A 17,351-nucleotide genomic window follows, 5' to 3' on the forward strand; every position below is an offset into this window, starting at 1 on the left:
TCTAAACTGAGTTCGTGTGACGGTTTTTCCTCTAATGTCCAAAAAGTTGACTTTAAATCTGACATAAAAAACACAACAGGAACCGTTCATTTTTTTGAACAATTAAGCATAAAATTTATTTCATAAGAAAAAGTACACATTTGTAAATTCATAAATTACCAAATATATTATTTGTTTTGAATGACATCAGTGTTGTGCATAAATAAAAATTATGGTAATACAAATTCAGTCCTTGAATAGCAGTCTCTTATTGACTTTTCCTCTGTAGACCCATCACAGTATTGTCAGGTCTGAGTCACGTGTTATTCATTCACCCCCCTCGTGGAGTGCAAAGTGCGGCCATACGCCGGCGCCCGGAAACAACCCCAGCATCCTTGCTGCATCCCTTTAGAGGTACAACCCAGTCCACAACCACCCTGGTGCTCGTTCGGTCCTTCCAAAGGGCGATAACACCAATCATGCATTATGAGGAACATGGACCAATGTCTCTAGTATCCTCTGACACTTCGAATTCCATAAACATGGAGGTGGAAGCTCTGGAACGGACTATTAGACAGTCCCCTTGAACTGATGAGTGTGTCCTCGTGGCAGCTGAAGGACGACATCAATATTCCTTTTATCTTCAGCACGTTTCAGTGCAGAATATATCTCAGCGCTCTTGCAGGGCAATGGAGGGCACCCACTGGTTCCTGCAACGGCTTTCCTTGCAGTAACTTCCCACCTCCTTCAGCTTCAGATGCTCGGCTTGTGGGTTCTACGAGAAGGAAAGAAATATGATTAGTATTGCAAATCTTTCACAATAGCTTGTTTGGTACTTTCTTGATTTGTGTTGAAGGGATAGTTCACCCAAAAATGAAAATTCTGTCATCATTTACTCCTCCTTAAGTTGTTCCAAACTTGTATGAATTTCATTGTTCTACTGTACACAAAGGAAGATCTCACCCCCCATTGGGAAAAAAAAAAAATACTATGACAGTCAATGGGAAGGGGGGGGGGGGGGGGGGGGGGATCTGCTTGGTTACAAACATTCTTCCAAATATATCTTACTTTGTGTACAGCAGAACACAAAGGAAGATATTTGGAAGAACGTTTCTAACCAAGCAGATCTCATCCCCCATTGACTAGCATAGTAGGGGGGAAAAAACACTATGCTAGTCAATGGAGGGCAAGATCTGCTTGGTTACAAACATTCTTCCAAACATTCTTACGTTGTGTACAGCAGAACAAAGAAAATTTTACAGGTTTGGAACAACTTGAGGGTGAGTAAATGATGACAGAAATTTAATTTTTTGGTGAACTATCCCTTTAAGGACGCGAATTGCTTCCCGAACACGTTTAGCAAAGCTCATTACCGGACAGAACATTAGCAAAATGTTAAAACTGCCATTATTCATTCAATATATTTACATATCACAAATAAATCACGCGTGTTAACGACGACAAAAGCGATATAAACAAACTGCACCCTCGAATGTCATTTTATAATTCGCACACTGCTCCTGTTTAATATGCATTTGTAATACGCGTAAAAATACTTACAGTTACAAGTATGCAGTGGAGGTCTCTTGGTTCATTGGCGTTGCTGTCAGTGGAGAGAGGCTCCCCGAGGACCTGTGCCAAACGCCTCATGCCGGAGACGCGCACAATGTTGATGTCGATGTCACAGCAGAAGGCTTGGATGAGCGTGAAGTGGATCTGAAGCGCAACATCATTTTCGTCCTCCTCATCAGTCGCTAAAACGCAGAGGACCACGCTGTCTGGATCCCTGTGAAAGTTAATAAACGCATTTAATTTAATATGCAATTCGGGGTTGTTGTTTTTTTCGTTTTGCTGTAAAAGCGAATTACATTTTTGATTGAGTAAAATACTTACACATTCATGAGTTGTGCAGACTCGTAGACTCCAACTGTCAGACAGTTTTGTCGTTGTGCAGCCACTAGCAGCTCCTCGAGAGCTTCACTTACTGTTTCCATTCTTAAAAGAAAAAATAATTGTCAGTTTTAGCTTATGAAACGGTTAAAATGAAGAGTTATAGAAACCCACTTAGGCTATACGAAACAAGTAACTTACTTTCTGTCAGTGCTGCTGCATCCAACAACTTCCTCCAGAGTCATGTTTGTCATTAAATTATGTTATAATCCAGAAATAGAAATTCCCCCAAATAATATAATTCCAGAGAATATGGCGGTAGTAATCCACAGAGATTTCGAGTGGTTTCTCTCTCGCACTGCTCCGATACTTGTCGCTACGATACTGTCTCGGCTCGTGTTTGACTGCACGCTGTGGGAGCGGAGGTTTTTATAGGAGGAGTAGCGTAGTGGGCGTGGTTGAAACTGCAGCCGAAACCTCAAGCTAGTTGCCCACGAAGGTTTCTATGGAGTCTCCTATTGTGTGAAGTATTGTGTCATCTGCAGTTATGTCTTTGTGTAAAGAACGATCAGGGAACTATTCTCCATAATGAAATCCTGCAGACTAATCTGTTAAAAATGAAAACTCATTAATATTGATAGTTGGTTCTTGACAGATGGATTTAAAACTTGTTTTTGTCACGATATACATGAAGTACCCGCTGAGATTTCAAGTATTGTTAAACTTTCAAAATATATATATTTTTTTTAATATAATAGGCTATTAGATATATATTTTATCTCTGCATTTTTACGTTATATTTTGTTTATTTTCATTTCTATTATCTCATAAACCTGTCTGTTTTGCAATGGCTTTGCAAAATGTTGTGCAAAAATAATAATATATATCTTTAAAAAATAATACATCGTAATGCACGTGGACTTCTGAATTCAAACGGTTGCAAAACAGATTTGATAAAAACGGTTAGTTCCGGCGCTTGATTCTGATTGGTGGAGCCGCGTTCGAAGCCGTTGTAAATGCCCATTAAAAGAATGTATAAAAATATATGAAAACATTATTTAACCTTGATATTAGTCTATATTTTTGCATCTATTGTTTCAAATGATAATCTATATTATAATAATAATAATTAATTCATTAGTTGATGCAAAAATCATTCAATTCTCATAACTATTTTGAACAGCTTTTATTCAACAGTCATGAGCGCCTGGACTGTCTTTTTTGTCCAGCGCTCCATCTGGTGGCGAAAATTGTTACTGTACCTCCTCGAGGAGATCTGAGATCACGAGGACAGGGGACATGTGCGGGCAAGTACCTCAGAAATTAAGGTGATCATGTAGGTAATCATTCTCTGATTACATCAAAACTAATAATAACTAGGTCTGAGGATTATACTAAAGTCCGCGATTTCGTTGGTTTCGGTGATTAGGGTCAGATCATGAGATTAAATTGTTTAGCTTTAATGTTATGTCAGGTGACGATAATGTGTTATAACAAAATGAAGATGAGCTGTGAATCGAAACACGGAGCGGAGGTTACTTGATTGTCAGAGGGCCGCCATTTTGCATGACAATTCAATCAGGGCTGTCGTGATTACATCAGTTGAATAAGATTATAGTTTGACAAAGTTTGTAGCACCACAAATCATCTGTTGACAACGTGTTTATCGTCTTAATCCTTTTCAAGTGGCATTAATACCCACACGGCCTTCCAAGCATATCTAGTTAGTTAGCTAATAGCATTCAGTTCAGTAAAAGATCTCGCTGCAATGATAAACTCAGAGAAGTTTTATGTAGCCTATTGTAAAATTGAAATCTTGTAGTTCATGTAGGCCTACTTGTACACAATTTAACCTTTACATTTTGATATTTCTTAATTCTTTTGTGGTCCTTAATATCAACATGCATGCACTTAATTAAAATATTTGACAATTGCACTCACTTTAGCTATTTAGCTATTTCTTAGCATTATCTTTTAAAATGATTTAAAACATTTGTTTTCTGTTCATGTTTGGCACATCTGACCTATAATGTCAAAAGTAGGCCTATTTTGTTCTCTATTTGAATTTAAAGCTTTGAAATGCTTTTCGATGTGCTGTCACAAACTTTTAAAGATAGATAGATAATATAGACCCAGATAGATAGAAATGAAACTGAATGAATGAACACAGATAGATAGATAGATATCTGAATGAATGAACAAATTAATCACAGAGGGGCAGTTAATTTGTGTACTTAGTGCTTAGAAAATTAAATGTTTACATGGGATTATTAAAGTTTTATTTCTAATTTTCTGAATTAGGCTAGAATTCCCCAATGCCTTGGTGTCTCTGCCTTACAGGTTGTTTCATTAATACCTGATGCAAAGCCATTGACCTTGGTTACTCTTCATACATAACCCCAATCATCTATTCCTCCTCCCCAGATCTATGTCAATATTGGACTTGACCTGGAATTATCCAGATCAAGCAATCCTCTGTCACATATCTCGAGTAATTGTGTTAATTTCAGAGATTTGAGATTTTATTTAAAAATGATCAAGAAATGATATGTTTAAATTATTTCAATGATTTACTTTGGATATTAGCCCAAAGGTCTACACAATTATTTAGTAGGCTATTTTATTCGGAGGTTGACACCTGGTGGTGTGTGACGGTATTGCATGGGTTCGGTGACCAGACCAGGCTAATGCTTAAAAAAAGACGTTTCTTTATAAAACAATTAATAAAGAAATGCTTCAAATATGTAAAAACAGAAACAGTGAATCAAAGTTTCCTATAATTTCCAAATTGAATGCAACTATTATATTATGTAAAAGATTTATGGTATTAATGCAAATGATAGTGAAGTGTTACAGAGAAAATTTAGCTTTTGGGGGTCCCTGGTTTTTCTTAGATTTTGGGTCACTGAGTCTGTAAAAGGAAAATCCCTGGTTTATGATAACAATGTACAAACATAAGCAGACATAAGCATGGCCACATTGAGTTAGGACACTCTCTAAAAAACCTTGGGTTATTTTTTCTACCCAAGTCCTGGGTTGACCCTTTTGGGTAATTATTATTATTATTATTATTATTATTAGTTATTTTTCCAGTGTTTGGTTAGTTTTTATGTTACCCAGCTCCTGGGTCAGACGTAACAGCCCAGGGGCTGAGTTATTTATCGCGGGCTTTTTGCGACCTCTTCCGTCAAATTGGTGCATGTCTTCAGTAAAATACAGGTTTGTGTACGTTTTATTTTATCTAAAAAAACGTTATTGTTCTGTATATCGTTTAATTTTGTGCAAAGCAACATACTGAACGAGTGTCGCGTCGCTCTTTTCGTGATGGCTTGCACCGCATTTTTATGATTTTATTAAAAAAGATACAGAATATAAATACTTAGGATGTTAAAATAAGTTATCAGAATTGTACACTAATTATTTATGGAGTCAGTCACAGCATTTTTCTGCTACCGGAGAAACGTAGAGTGGCGGTCTGAAGTTATCAGTTCCCGCGCCGAACGCGAGCCATCTCCGGCATGAGATCCAGCGCCGTTACGGTGGAAACGGGAAAACAGAGACTGGTCGATTACACTTGAATTACTTCTAAATGTTTAATTTTTTACTTCTAATATTTGTTAAACGAGCTTAAATATAGGCAATATGTATTAAAAACGATGTAAAATATGCTATATTATAAAATATGATCGAAAATAAAGGAAATATCATGCAAACCAGTGGTTGTGTGGAGTATTTAAAAAAGTTTAGAGGATTTAATTTAATTCGTAAACATTAATTCATGTATGAAGTAAAAAACAAAAAAAGTATAAGCAAAAATGAATCAATCCATTATGCTGGGTTAAATAAACAACCCAGTTTGCTGGGTTAAATAAACCTAACATGTGTTCTGTCCTATATTTACCCAGCCTTGGGTTGAAAACAACCCAAATTGGGTTGTTTTAACCCAGTGTTTTTTTTAGTCTGCATGAACCGCATCTGTAATGTTAGGCACTTATGTTTTCCTCACAAACTACCATAAGTATGGAAATATGGCCGTCATCATCATGAATGTTGTAGCAGGTGATTCATTTATAAAGAACAGCTGTTCATCACCATGACACCAACGACCATCTGTGGAGACCAAGGAAGCTTCTTTCAGCACCATGGTTAGCGGACGGATCGTCCTTATCGCTGCTGCTTCTGCCCTGTCCTTCATCCTCACGAGCTGTGATGACTCGTTTGACAATCGCTCTTTGGAGAGTGTCATAAAAACACGGGAGGAGAACAATTTGGTGAGTTAAGTTCTTTTTTTATGACAAATGAATGAAGAAAAAAACAACCATCTTGAATAATCTCATGAAATAGATCTAAAAAATCATTATTTTACAGATAGAGGCACTGCAAGAGGTTCTTGAGAAGTTAAAGAATAAACAACTCCCACAATCTGGAAAAAAGTTTAGTCTACTTCCTTCGGTAATGTAGCACTCTTTCTTTCAACAATACCCAAAGCTTAACTATTCGTGAAATGATTCTGATCATAATTAAGTTAATTCTTTTATTGCATTTTAAAATTCTAGCTTAAGTTTAATTACTGTCTCACATTTTAAGTAAACTCAAAGTGGTGCAACCTGCAGGGATTAAATGACCACTTTGAATAGCGAGTTGACAACAAAATGACATCGTAGGCTATTGTGACACGTTTTCATAATGCTGAAAATATTTTCGTGCATGTACTGTAATTACATTGACCATTCCATCACTTACATGTCTTCTTTTTATCTTCAGTGTGATGCAGGTGAGCAGTGTGCAGTACGTAAAGGTGCACGAGTTGGCAAGTTATGCAGCTGTCCACAAGGAACATCATGCCACTTTTTTATTTTGAAATGCCTTTAATCAGATAAATGATGTAAATTCTAGTCGTCCCCGACACTGCATTCATTTCATGTGCCTTGCAAATTCAAAATAAAGTCATGAGTTATTGAATGGCTGGGTTGTTTTGCTTTCCTCGCCTACAATTTTTCTAATGTAGAGTGAATGCATTGTGCTTAATTAATATGTATTTCCTATTTGATTCATAGCCTATGGTAAATGCGTTCCTTAAAAACAATTAGCCTAAATATTGAAGATTGCTCATGCGTGCAACAAGGCGGTCTGAATCCTGCCTTCGATTGGTCAGCTTCAGTTTCATTCAAATTATCCGCCTGTTCCTTCAAAGATGCTTGAATCGAATGCTTGTGTATTACATCATAAGAATAACTTTCCAACATGGCGTCGGGTCTAACAGCAGCGATGGAAACAGAGGACCTGACAGCCCATCCTGGATTCAGCAATGACAAATACTCGATGTTGATTGTCATCGGTGCGCTTTATAGATCACATATACTGGACTATATTGTGGTGGAGATTGAACGAGGTATTCCCTTTTAAATTTTGGGTTTGGTAGAATAATAGTTAATCCAAGCTGTTATAATATTACATTGAATATTATCGTTATCTCTCATATGTGTATGTTGTAGAACTGGTTGCGAGCATCTGGATAATCCATTCTTTGATTTTGTAATTATTCAACGGTTAACTGAGATGGCTGAAACACAGTGCGACTCATTGCGCCAGGCACTTTCTCTCGCGTTCAGCGATACATTTTTACGCATATTTCAACAAGCTGTCGCACACACCGCTTAGCCTACATTAGCTTTCAAAGCAGCGATATCATGTTTATTCTGGTACAAGATTCGCGCAGTTGTTCCCTGCACTGCAGTGTTATGGCATCAGATAGTAAACATCAAAAATAGCCACCTTGTGCATCACCCTTTCCAGTGTGCACATCATTTGCCTCAGATTTATTAGTATACGTGACAGTCATTATTATATAGAAACGAATTATTCTTTGAAGTAATGAGGTGTTCCTCACACATCAACAGTTTAGTCTCAGTGCATGTTCACACACACCCACCCCAGCGGTCGTTTTTTGCTTGCATGCAAATTAATTTTAGTGGCCATCATCACCCTGATGATTTTTAAATACAACTTAATCTAGTAGTTAATGTAATCGTGTTTTGAAACACTGTAAGTGGTGTCTAGCTGGTGTAAGATAGCCAAGTAACGATCATCTTAGACCAGCTAGAAACCAGCTACATGCTACAAAACAAAAAAGCTGCCAGCTGTTTTTTCCAGCAAGACAGTCATCAGCATTTAAGCAACAGAGACAGTTTAAAATAGTCATATGAGGCTTTAACAATATGTCAGATGTTGACAGCACAGATGTCTGGGCGATCAAAAACTGAAAAGAGCTTGTCTCTGTGGTGGTGAGCAGGAAAAATTTGAAATCTGTTTACAAATAAAGATGAATAACATCTTATAGTAAAATTATATGTTTCATTCAAGTTTTATCTCATACATAAGTAATTTGTCTGTTTTTTAAACACCTTTCTTTCCTATCTATATTAGGAGATTTACCTGACTTTACTGCTAGTTATGCCAGCATTGTTAGATGTTTTATTTATTTATTTATTTTATTTCAGTGCTGGCAGTGATGAGTCGGCTTCCTTTTATGGTCAGATGAGAACATGCTGTTCAGAGGCTTTTATATTTCATGAGTACAGGAGTCCAATGCCTCAAAACCAAGCTTTTTTTTTTGATGGCCAGTCAGCCAACCATCTCATTTGTCTCTAAAAACCACAATGTGTCTCACATGATGTTTCGGTGACATGCTGACTGCAGTGCTTTTGCTCTGGGGGGTTTAGCCTGCTTGCTCTCAAATCAGCGTGCATTGTTTTTGTAATAGGCATAAACCCAGTACAGTAAGTGTCAATAAGGACACTTTGAATTTTTCTCCTTACATAGGTATTCGTGCATGGGATGTGGACCTGACAGTGTGTAACTTGGATGAGCAGCTGAAGCTCTTCACTTCTCAGCATTCTTCTTATGAATCCAAAGATATAAGAGGTCTTATTTCTGCTTTCTAATATTCACTGACTATGAATGCCTTTTTTTTTTTTTTCAGGGTAACTTTTATTTTTCATCATACAGCAGACACAAGTTAATGAGGTTAAACAAATAGAAGCACATTTGGGTTGGCAGTGAGCTACACTTTTAAACAACTCTGTTGGGAACATTTTGGAGCTCATTTGGAGCACATGATATACGTGTGGGATTCAATCTTATGAATTAACAAAGAAGCAACTGTGTAGTTCAGCCCTAGCACAGCTCTATTTACAGTATCAGACATGCACGATAATATTCCAGTTAATAATGGAATATGGTCATGTTTTCTATGTGTATGAGTCATGTAAACTCATTAAAGCCATAACCATAATCTGATTATGCCAATTTCAAAAAGTCTGAAAAACAACAACAGCTGGCATGTTTCTATATTAAAAGAATTACGGTTCAATGCAAACATGAGAATAGCAGAAAAAGAACATGCATGCAAAGGAACATTACTATAACTGTTGAGCATGTAAACCTATTTTTTTGGAATAAAGTCTTAAGAATTTGGAAACTTTTATCAGAAAATGTTTTAGTAAACCTGTTCCTTTTGTATTTAACATTTAGAAACACAATAAATATACTTTCATTACAGCCTGTCTGGTGTAAAAAGGCAGAAGGGTGTTTTCTTTGCTTTATTGGGAGAAAATCATTAATTAATTATACTTTTAATATTTATATTGCGCAATGAGGACTGTGTAGACTGTTCTGCTTCTATTATTCAGTAAAAGTTGTATTATGTTGGTGTGTTGGTCCTGATTTGCTATTTCAGTAGACACAGCAGAAAGACAGGAAGGAAGTGCTTTCTACCAATTGTTCAGACTTTGGCTGCTGGTGAAAAAACAGCAATGGAACATTTTCTTGCAGTAGTTTTGAAAATGGTTTTGCTGACAAACATAGATAGACATTTGCAGCTCTAATACTCAGGGAAAACTTGCTCTTTTATTTTGTAGGTTCTGTTTTAGATTATGGCAGCATCAAAACGCTTTGAAGGTTGACTCATGATTTTAAAAGCTTACAGAATAGCCAAATATTTAAGTGCAATTTTTTTTTTTTTTTTACTTTAAAGTTTAGTGCAATTTGCTTTGATTTATCTTATTGTGCATTCTTTTTTTCAGATTAGTATGCAATGCATTGTTTGCTGTTGAGAAATCCACATATGCATGCCATCTTTGTGATGATTTCCCTATTGACTCATTTTGTCTGTCTCCCTACAATCCCATCATAGGTCAGAAGACATTTCATTTCAGTTCAGACGTACTGGACATTAAAGTTGTAGTAAATCCATCAGAAGGGTTACTCTACTCTGAGGTGCGTGACTGTTAAAGGCATCTCTTCTTCTCTTCCTCGATTCTATTTATTTGTATTACACAATAATCAATAAATGACAAGGATCACATTAGATATGTTAAGGCTAAATTTAGCGCCTCAGAAATATAAGACGCATCACCAATCCTGCAGTAAAATTTAGTCTCATTTTTTTAAGGTAATCATTTGTAACAAAAATTCTCCATTCTGTATTACTTTGTAGAGGCATATGATAATAGCTTGAAATGTAATTGAAACATAATATGCATATATTTTAAATATTTGAATATATAAATATACATTGAAATATTTTTTTAATTTATAAATATTTTTCGTAATTCAGGTTCACAGCTTCATATCATCCATACCTCGGCACAAATTGCTGGTTCTAACGGGACAGTCTCTTGAGGACTCTGGGGATCTGGTCCTGCACACGGGGCAGTTCACTCCAAATGATTTCACCCAGATCTTTTCAGATGAAGAGGTTTGCCAGACTATAAATGTGTATGCCAATATTTTAAAGTGTTGTCCTCACATAAGTAGTGGATTAGAAAAAGTAGCTATATTTGTATATAATATGATTCTTCTATGCATTACAAATGATTCAGTTTTTTTGATGATAGCTGTTTTCTGTACATTTCCAACAGATTCAAGCTCTCTTAAACTCTGTAAGCACACATGGCAAAGCAAACCTCACCTTAAGCTGCCCTAAAATTGGAAAATGGAAAAACTCAGTTCTAGGGAAGCACAACATACATGACATTATCGACATTAAGGTGAATCCTCTAATGGTACTACCCAAAATGGGGGGCCTTCAAGAGTTCACGGACCACATTTTTGAGTCCTTGGAGCCACAGTCTCCATTTGATCTCTTAGAGCCGCCTGGCACAGTGGGATTTCTCAAGCTATGTCGTCCGTGCTGTTATGTCTTTCCAGGAGGGAGAGGCGACTGTGCCTTTTTTGCTGTCAATGGCTTTAATGTTTTGGTAAATGGTGGCGCAGATCCACGCTCTTGCTTCTGGAAGCTCGTCAGGCATTTGGACCGCGTTGACTCAGTGCTGCTTACACATGTTGGAACAGACAACCTGCCGGGAGTTAACAGCCTGTTGGAGAGGAAGGTCACAGAGCTTGAGGAAAATAAAACTGACTCACAGGAAAAGGAGCAATGGGCGAAGAATCTAATCTCTCCAGAGCTTGGTGTGGTTTTCCTAAATGCCCCAAACAGACTTAAAAAGCTTCAGGGTGATCCTAATGTACTACGAAGCAGTGATCTAGCAGGACTTATTTTACAGCATTTGGAAAAACTAAAGATCTCACCAGAACCGCTTTTTCGCAATTCAAGTGGCTCCATAGAGCCAGTTATTCTTTTCCAGAAAATGGGAGTGGGATGCCTTGAGCTTTACATCCTAAATCCAGTCAAACGTAGCAAAGAAGTAGAGTCTTTCATGAATAACTGGCCAGATAATAGTTCCAAATCCAAGAGTTTAGATGGCCACCTAACCTCTGTGGTCTCTATATGTGCTTTGCTTGTTTGGCACCCTGCTAACCCAGTGGAGAAAATCATCAGAGTTCTCTTCCCTGGCTCTACACCACAAGGAAAGATAATGGATGGTCTGGAGAGACTGAAGCATCTAGAGTTTCTCAAGCGCCCTGTAGTGTGCTCCAAAGATTTTGAAACAAAACAAGATAAAAATCCAAAAGCAGAGAGTCAGGACATTCCCAAATCTGTTAAAAATGAATCCAAACCAAGTAATGGTGCTTCAAAAGACCGAGCGGTTCGTGGAGATCTAGAGCTAAAAGACAAAACCAAGGGCATGAATGCGAATGATCTAAAAAGTGAAGAAAAGTTAAAATCTGTAGAAAGCAATGTGAAACATAAACCCTCCAGACTAGTTACAAGGAAGGAGTCTTTGAAGGACAAAAGCAATGAAAAAATAAACATATCAGACTCAAAGAAACAAGAAAACGGGCAGAGAGAAACGTCAGGTAGCAAAAATTCTTCAACGAGAAGACCAAAGTTAGATAGCAAACCCGAAGAGAGAAAAGCAACAAAGCCTCTTGGGAAAGAAATCAAGAAAACCTCCACAGGATTACTGAACTCAAATAAGCCTGGAAACATAAAAAACGAAGCAAAATTACACAAACAGGCAGAGGACAAAGCCAAAAACTTTAAATCTAACAAGGAGCAGCAGAATCAGAAGTTGTCAACAGACTCAGAAGATGTAAATTGCTCCATAATGTCTTCACCAGAAGATATGACGGCAGATTTTCTGGAAATGGATCGAGAGCAACATGAATTACTCATGAAGAGGCAAATTGTTGACTCTGGGAACCTGAAAAATGTCTCAACAGGTAATGTGCAGTCTATGTGTAGTAGCACAGTAAAACCTAGCAAGTCCGGAGCATCTGCAAGACCCTTTGTCAAAATAAAAAATGAGCTCTGTGTGAATCTAGACCTCACTCCCACTGAGTATACTTTGCTTGATGGGGCTTCGAAAGATAATATTTCAAAAAATGGGCATGAGGAAGTTTGTGTCAGTCCCGATGAAAAGACGTTAGAGCTAACATCGCCTAGATCAGGTCCAAATAGTGCTGGTCATACTCCTTATCACTTGTCACCTGAAGAGACCTGGGCCTCAAAAGATCATAGTAGTTTTGGCGTTAAGATGTGTCTTGGTTCAGAGAGCCAGCAGACGGGATTGTCCAAGTTTTCAGAGTCCGGATGCCCTAAAAGTAACCAAGAAAGTATCTCAACTTCCTCCAAAGAGAAGCATTCTAGTTTCCTGTCTCTCAGCTCTTTCAAGGATATAATGCCTGATATATCTCCCACTTTTACCACCACACACTCAATGCCTGCAGAAGTATGTTCACCACAGTCCACTGAGGTTGATGAGTCATTGTCGATGTCTTTTGAACAAGTGCTGCCAACGGTGAGCGAGTCCACCAACGAAGACGAAACATCTTACTCCAACGGACATCATGCCAATTCTGATTTCAAAGTAGGAATGTCTTTGTCTTTAAAGAAGCCTCACACCCAGAGGGCACCTAATGATGGCCCGGAAGGGTGTTCATCTGGACCTCATGGTCTAGTGTTTGATGCCACCCATGATGTTGATCTTTGCTTGGTCTCTCCATGCGAGTTCAAACATTTCAAACCGGTTGGCAATCAAGAGGTTCCACTGTCACCAGGTTTTAGTAACACCAGCCCGTTGAACCTTTCTGATGATAGTGACCACTCCCAAGAGGTAGCTAAGCCCCTTCCACCTTCATGTTCAGGTAACAAGGTCACTCATCCAGCTCAGGAGACCCCTCTCACTTCTGCCAGCGACTATTTTCAGATGGCAACAGATTCAGATATACATCCTGGTGTAGAGGATTGCCCATCCATTACTGCAGATGGACTTCTGGATTCTGATGAAGAAGGTGGTGTCCACCTGCAATCCCAGAACCTAAATGATGGTGTGAATGCTTGCAGAGGGAATCATCCTTTGCCGAAGGATCCCCCACCCGCACCTCTGAAAGACTTACCTCCTCTTCCACCTCAGCCTGGCGCTTGTATGCCTGATCCTGTCAGCAACGCAAAGCCTGGTGCAACAAAAGGCAGAAAAGCAGCAAGTGTTACACAGAGGTTAACATCTTCACAAGGCACCAAAACCAGGGCTGGTAGTCAAGGTTCTTCTGTTAGTGGCTCGAGAAGCAGCTCAGCAGGAGATATACTGGCTAGTCGAAGCACAGGCTCTGCTTCTAAACGATCCACAACTGCAGGTTTGAACTGATTTTACATTGTTTATTTTTGCATGAAGATGTTTATCTGGTACTGACTGGTGTCCTAATGCATCAACAGGTAGCAAGGTTGGTGCTTCAGTATACCTGGACCTCGCTTACCTTCCGTCAGGCCATGCAGCTTCCACTGTTGATGTTGAGTTTTTTTGCCGCTTGCGATCATCCTGTTACATATTAAGTGGGGATGACACACTCAAGGAAAGCTTGCTGAGGTCCATTCTGGATGCATTATTGGAGGGAAAATCTGTATGGCCTGAGGATGTGCCGGTATGTATTAGAAGATATATGCAGTAGAAGTCAATTCAAAGGAACTCTACAGAATTTTTGGCCTCTCTATCTGTGGTTAACTCTTTCCCCACCATTGATGTAATTTTCTGGCTTTCCCTGTTTTCATTGTTATACAGTAGGGGGCGCTATTACACATCTTCTGAAAAAGTACTGAACCTCCAGATCAAAACACAGGCAAAAAAGGAGCAGAAACAAGCAATAAAAGTGTTGCTTACAAACATTGTGCACTCTAAAAAATGCTGGTTTAAAAACAACCCAAGTTGGGTTGAAAATGGACAAACCCAACGATTGGGTTGTTTTAACCCAGAGGTTGGGTTAAATGTTTGCCCAATGTGCTGGGCAGTTTTATATATCCCAACTATTGTTTACAAATTACTATATGTCTGGCTTAAAATGAACCTAAAATAGATTGGAAATTAAAAATCAGACACATAATTACTAGAGGCAACATTAATAATCAAAAGGTGAACATTTATTAATAAACAGTTTAATAAATGTTTATTGTTTAATTATTATTCATTTAACGTATTAATAAATGTTCATTTATTAAACATATTAATAAATGTTCATTTCCAACATACTTTGGATTCATTTTAAGCAAGCGATACAGCAATTTTTAAACAATAGTTGAGTTAAATAAAACTACCCAGCAGGTTTGGCGAACATTTAACCCAACTGCTGGGTTAACAACCCAAACAATGGGTTTGTCCATTTTCAACCCAACTTGGGTTGTTTTTAACCCAGCATTTTCTAGAGTATAGTCTGAAAAAAGGAGCCATTACATTTTTGTGAAAATGATCAAAATTGTTAGCAGTGGCTGGCAACTTTAAAAAAAAAAAATGCTGGCGGAGAAAGAGATAAACATAAAATTGCAAGTTTCTTGTAGAATTGTTTTTTGTCATGCCACTTTAAATGTCATGCCACTTCTACACGGACAGGTATACCTATGGTTGCCGTGATTATCATATCAGAGTGGACCCAAAACAATCTTCTATAATGCACCTAAAAGCTACTACATTTTGAGGGGATAATGTGACATACTTAGTCTGTTTTATCTTTGTGTAAACTTCTAGGTGACCCTGATTCCCACGTTTGAATCACTGATGATGCACGAGTGGTATCGGGAAACTCAAGAAAAACAACGGCATCTGGGCATTACAGTCCTAGGCAGCAACAGCACTGTGGCTATGCAGGAGGAAACTTTCCCTGCTTGTAAAGTAGAGTTCTGCTAGATGGACAGTGATGACACATGCTTTACATTTTCCATCCGTGTATCCCATGCTTATTTAAAGGGACACATATACATTTTCACCACCATACATTCATATGTACAGTTATGTTCTTCTCTGCAGATGTTTTACCAAACAACATATATTGTGTTTGTGAAAGATTCCTAAGCAGGAAGCTAAGGACTAAAATACACAGTAAAATCACAAGTATTAAATCAATACATATAGATGTATTTACTCTAGGAGTATAACTTCACTGATTTATTATTAAGAAGAGTATTTAATAGATTCCCACTTCACAAACGTAGCAAGTCGTAATTATATACTGCACACTTTAACATAGACCAGAGTTCAGATCTTTTTATGGAAGAGGTATACACACTTCTTTGGAAAATGCATTATTGTGGTTTATGCGGGTGATCTGAATTAATTGGAGCTAGAGAATTGCATTGATTATGTGCATGAAGACCATTATAAACTCATTTAGACACACAAACAAATGAATTAAACAAATTAGTAGTGCCAGTGGGGGTTAGATTAGAGATGGCACAGATATTTAATTTCAATTGTCCAAACACACATCAAATCACTCGACATGATTACATAGAGACCTATTTTATACTTCAGTATGTTCTTGACAAACATTTTTGGTTTTGCATTGGTCTGAAAGGATAGTATTGTACCATTTTCCTGTCCCTTTGACTGTTTGAGGACCAGTAGCTTCACACCAGTTCACACAGATATGGTTTGAATGCACTGCACTATAATAGAAAATCACTATGAAATCTGTAGATGGCATGTAAGTGACAATTTCAGTTCATCCCATTTGGACATGTGATAAGTGGTAGAAGTTCCAACTGTGTGACACCAAGTATAACTTGTAACTGCAGTGCAGAGCCTCTGATATTTACTGTTTGCCTTCTGTGCTTCTGTTACTGACTGCTGTAGTACATACTGCTCCTTTATTTTTGTTAGATGCATCTCCTTAATTCAGCACTATAAAGAGAATGTCTGGTAAGTTTGTGGGGCACAAAATAATTTTGAATTCATGCATTGCTGCACTCATATAGAGGAAAGTGTGTAATATACTTATATGTAAAATTAATTATATGAATTAAAACATTTAAATGTCATTGAAAATACTGTGCTGATTCTTTGTCAGTATGACAGGATAATGCAATCCCACAATGCACAGACATGATTAGTGGGGGGAAAAAATGGCAAAAGTTTAGAGAAAAATATATTTAATTTAATACTGTAAAGTATCAATAAAAATAGTTGAATGTAATTAAATTGGACTATCCCAGATAGCAAGCAATCATAAGAATGTTAATTCAGTGTTGATGCATGGACGCTAATTGCAAAGTTACAAAGTGATGTTGGTTCAGTATCACTTTTGCAACCGCTTTGAATGTTGAAACAATTGTGAGATTTCAACAAAAAAATCAATGAAAATGTCAAATAATCAACATTATGATGTTGATTATACATCACTTCTGTTGAATCAACATTGAAATGAACAAAGAATCACTTTTTGACACTTTTGTCAATCACTATTGACAATGGCAATATTGTTGAATCAGTGTAACATTGTGATGTAAAAAATAAATTACAGACTTGTTTTTAACAGGCTCTATGAGCGTTCATGCTTGCGGTTGCCAGATTTGAAGAATTTAAATCCCCAAATCAGAGCTTTTCTGTTGAAAGAACACATATTCTGCCCGGTGTTTTACTTAATCTTTGCAATCTGGCAAAGATTAAGGAACACTTCGGAAGACACAGACAAACAAGTAAGCTGGGGGACTTACCTGTCTCTAGTAATTTGCGTATGAAACTAATGTTTATAATATGTATATAAAAATAGTATCTTGGGATGATGGAGGGGCCCAAAGAGAATCTTGTCCCCCT

At 37.6% G+C, this 17,351-nt stretch overlaps 2 protein-coding genes across 3 annotated transcripts; one reads left to right on the forward strand and one right to left on the reverse strand.

Annotated features, from left to right (window-relative positions):
* Nucleotides 1-89: 89 nt before the first annotated feature.
* Nucleotides 90-2,284, reverse strand: gadd45bb (growth arrest and DNA-damage-inducible, beta b). Its single transcript, XM_051868902.1, has 4 exons — nucleotides 2,071-2,284; nucleotides 1,873-1,974; nucleotides 1,540-1,765; nucleotides 90-754 (listed from the first exon to the last, which is right to left on the reverse strand). The coding sequence occupies exons 1-4, from the start codon at nucleotides 2,121-2,123 to the stop codon at nucleotides 650-652; spliced, it is 486 nt and encodes a 161-aa protein (XP_051724862.1). The 5' UTR covers nucleotides 2,124-2,284; the 3' UTR covers nucleotides 90-649.
* A 4,762-nt stretch (nucleotides 2,285-7,046) lies between these two features.
* On the forward strand, nucleotides 7,047-16,583 carry map1sb (microtubule-associated protein 1Sb). 2 transcript variants are annotated; one of them, XM_051868879.1, is made up of 7 exons: nucleotides 7,070-7,261; nucleotides 8,692-8,793; nucleotides 10,064-10,146; nucleotides 10,487-10,627; nucleotides 10,791-13,908; nucleotides 13,988-14,193; nucleotides 15,288-16,583. In XM_051868879.1, exons 1-7 carry the CDS (start codon nucleotides 7,114-7,116, stop codon nucleotides 15,444-15,446), a joined length of 3,957 nt encoding a protein of 1,318 aa, XP_051724839.1. In that variant the 5' UTR covers nucleotides 7,070-7,113; the 3' UTR covers nucleotides 15,447-16,583. The 2 variants fall into 2 exon arrangements, with proteins under 2 accessions (XP_051724849.1, XP_051724839.1); XM_051868889.1 differs by lacking the exons at nucleotides 13,988-14,193; nucleotides 15,288-16,583 and having other exon boundaries at nucleotides 7,047-7,261; nucleotides 10,487-10,647; nucleotides 10,791-10,925.
* Nucleotides 16,584-17,351: the final 768 nt, after the last annotated feature.

Source organism: Ctenopharyngodon idella, chromosome 2 (assembly GCF_019924925.1).
Source record: "Ctenopharyngodon idella isolate HZGC_01 chromosome 2, HZGC01, whole genome shotgun sequence".
NCBI classification, from domain to species: domain Eukaryota; kingdom Metazoa; phylum Chordata; class Actinopteri; order Cypriniformes; family Xenocyprididae; genus Ctenopharyngodon; species Ctenopharyngodon idella.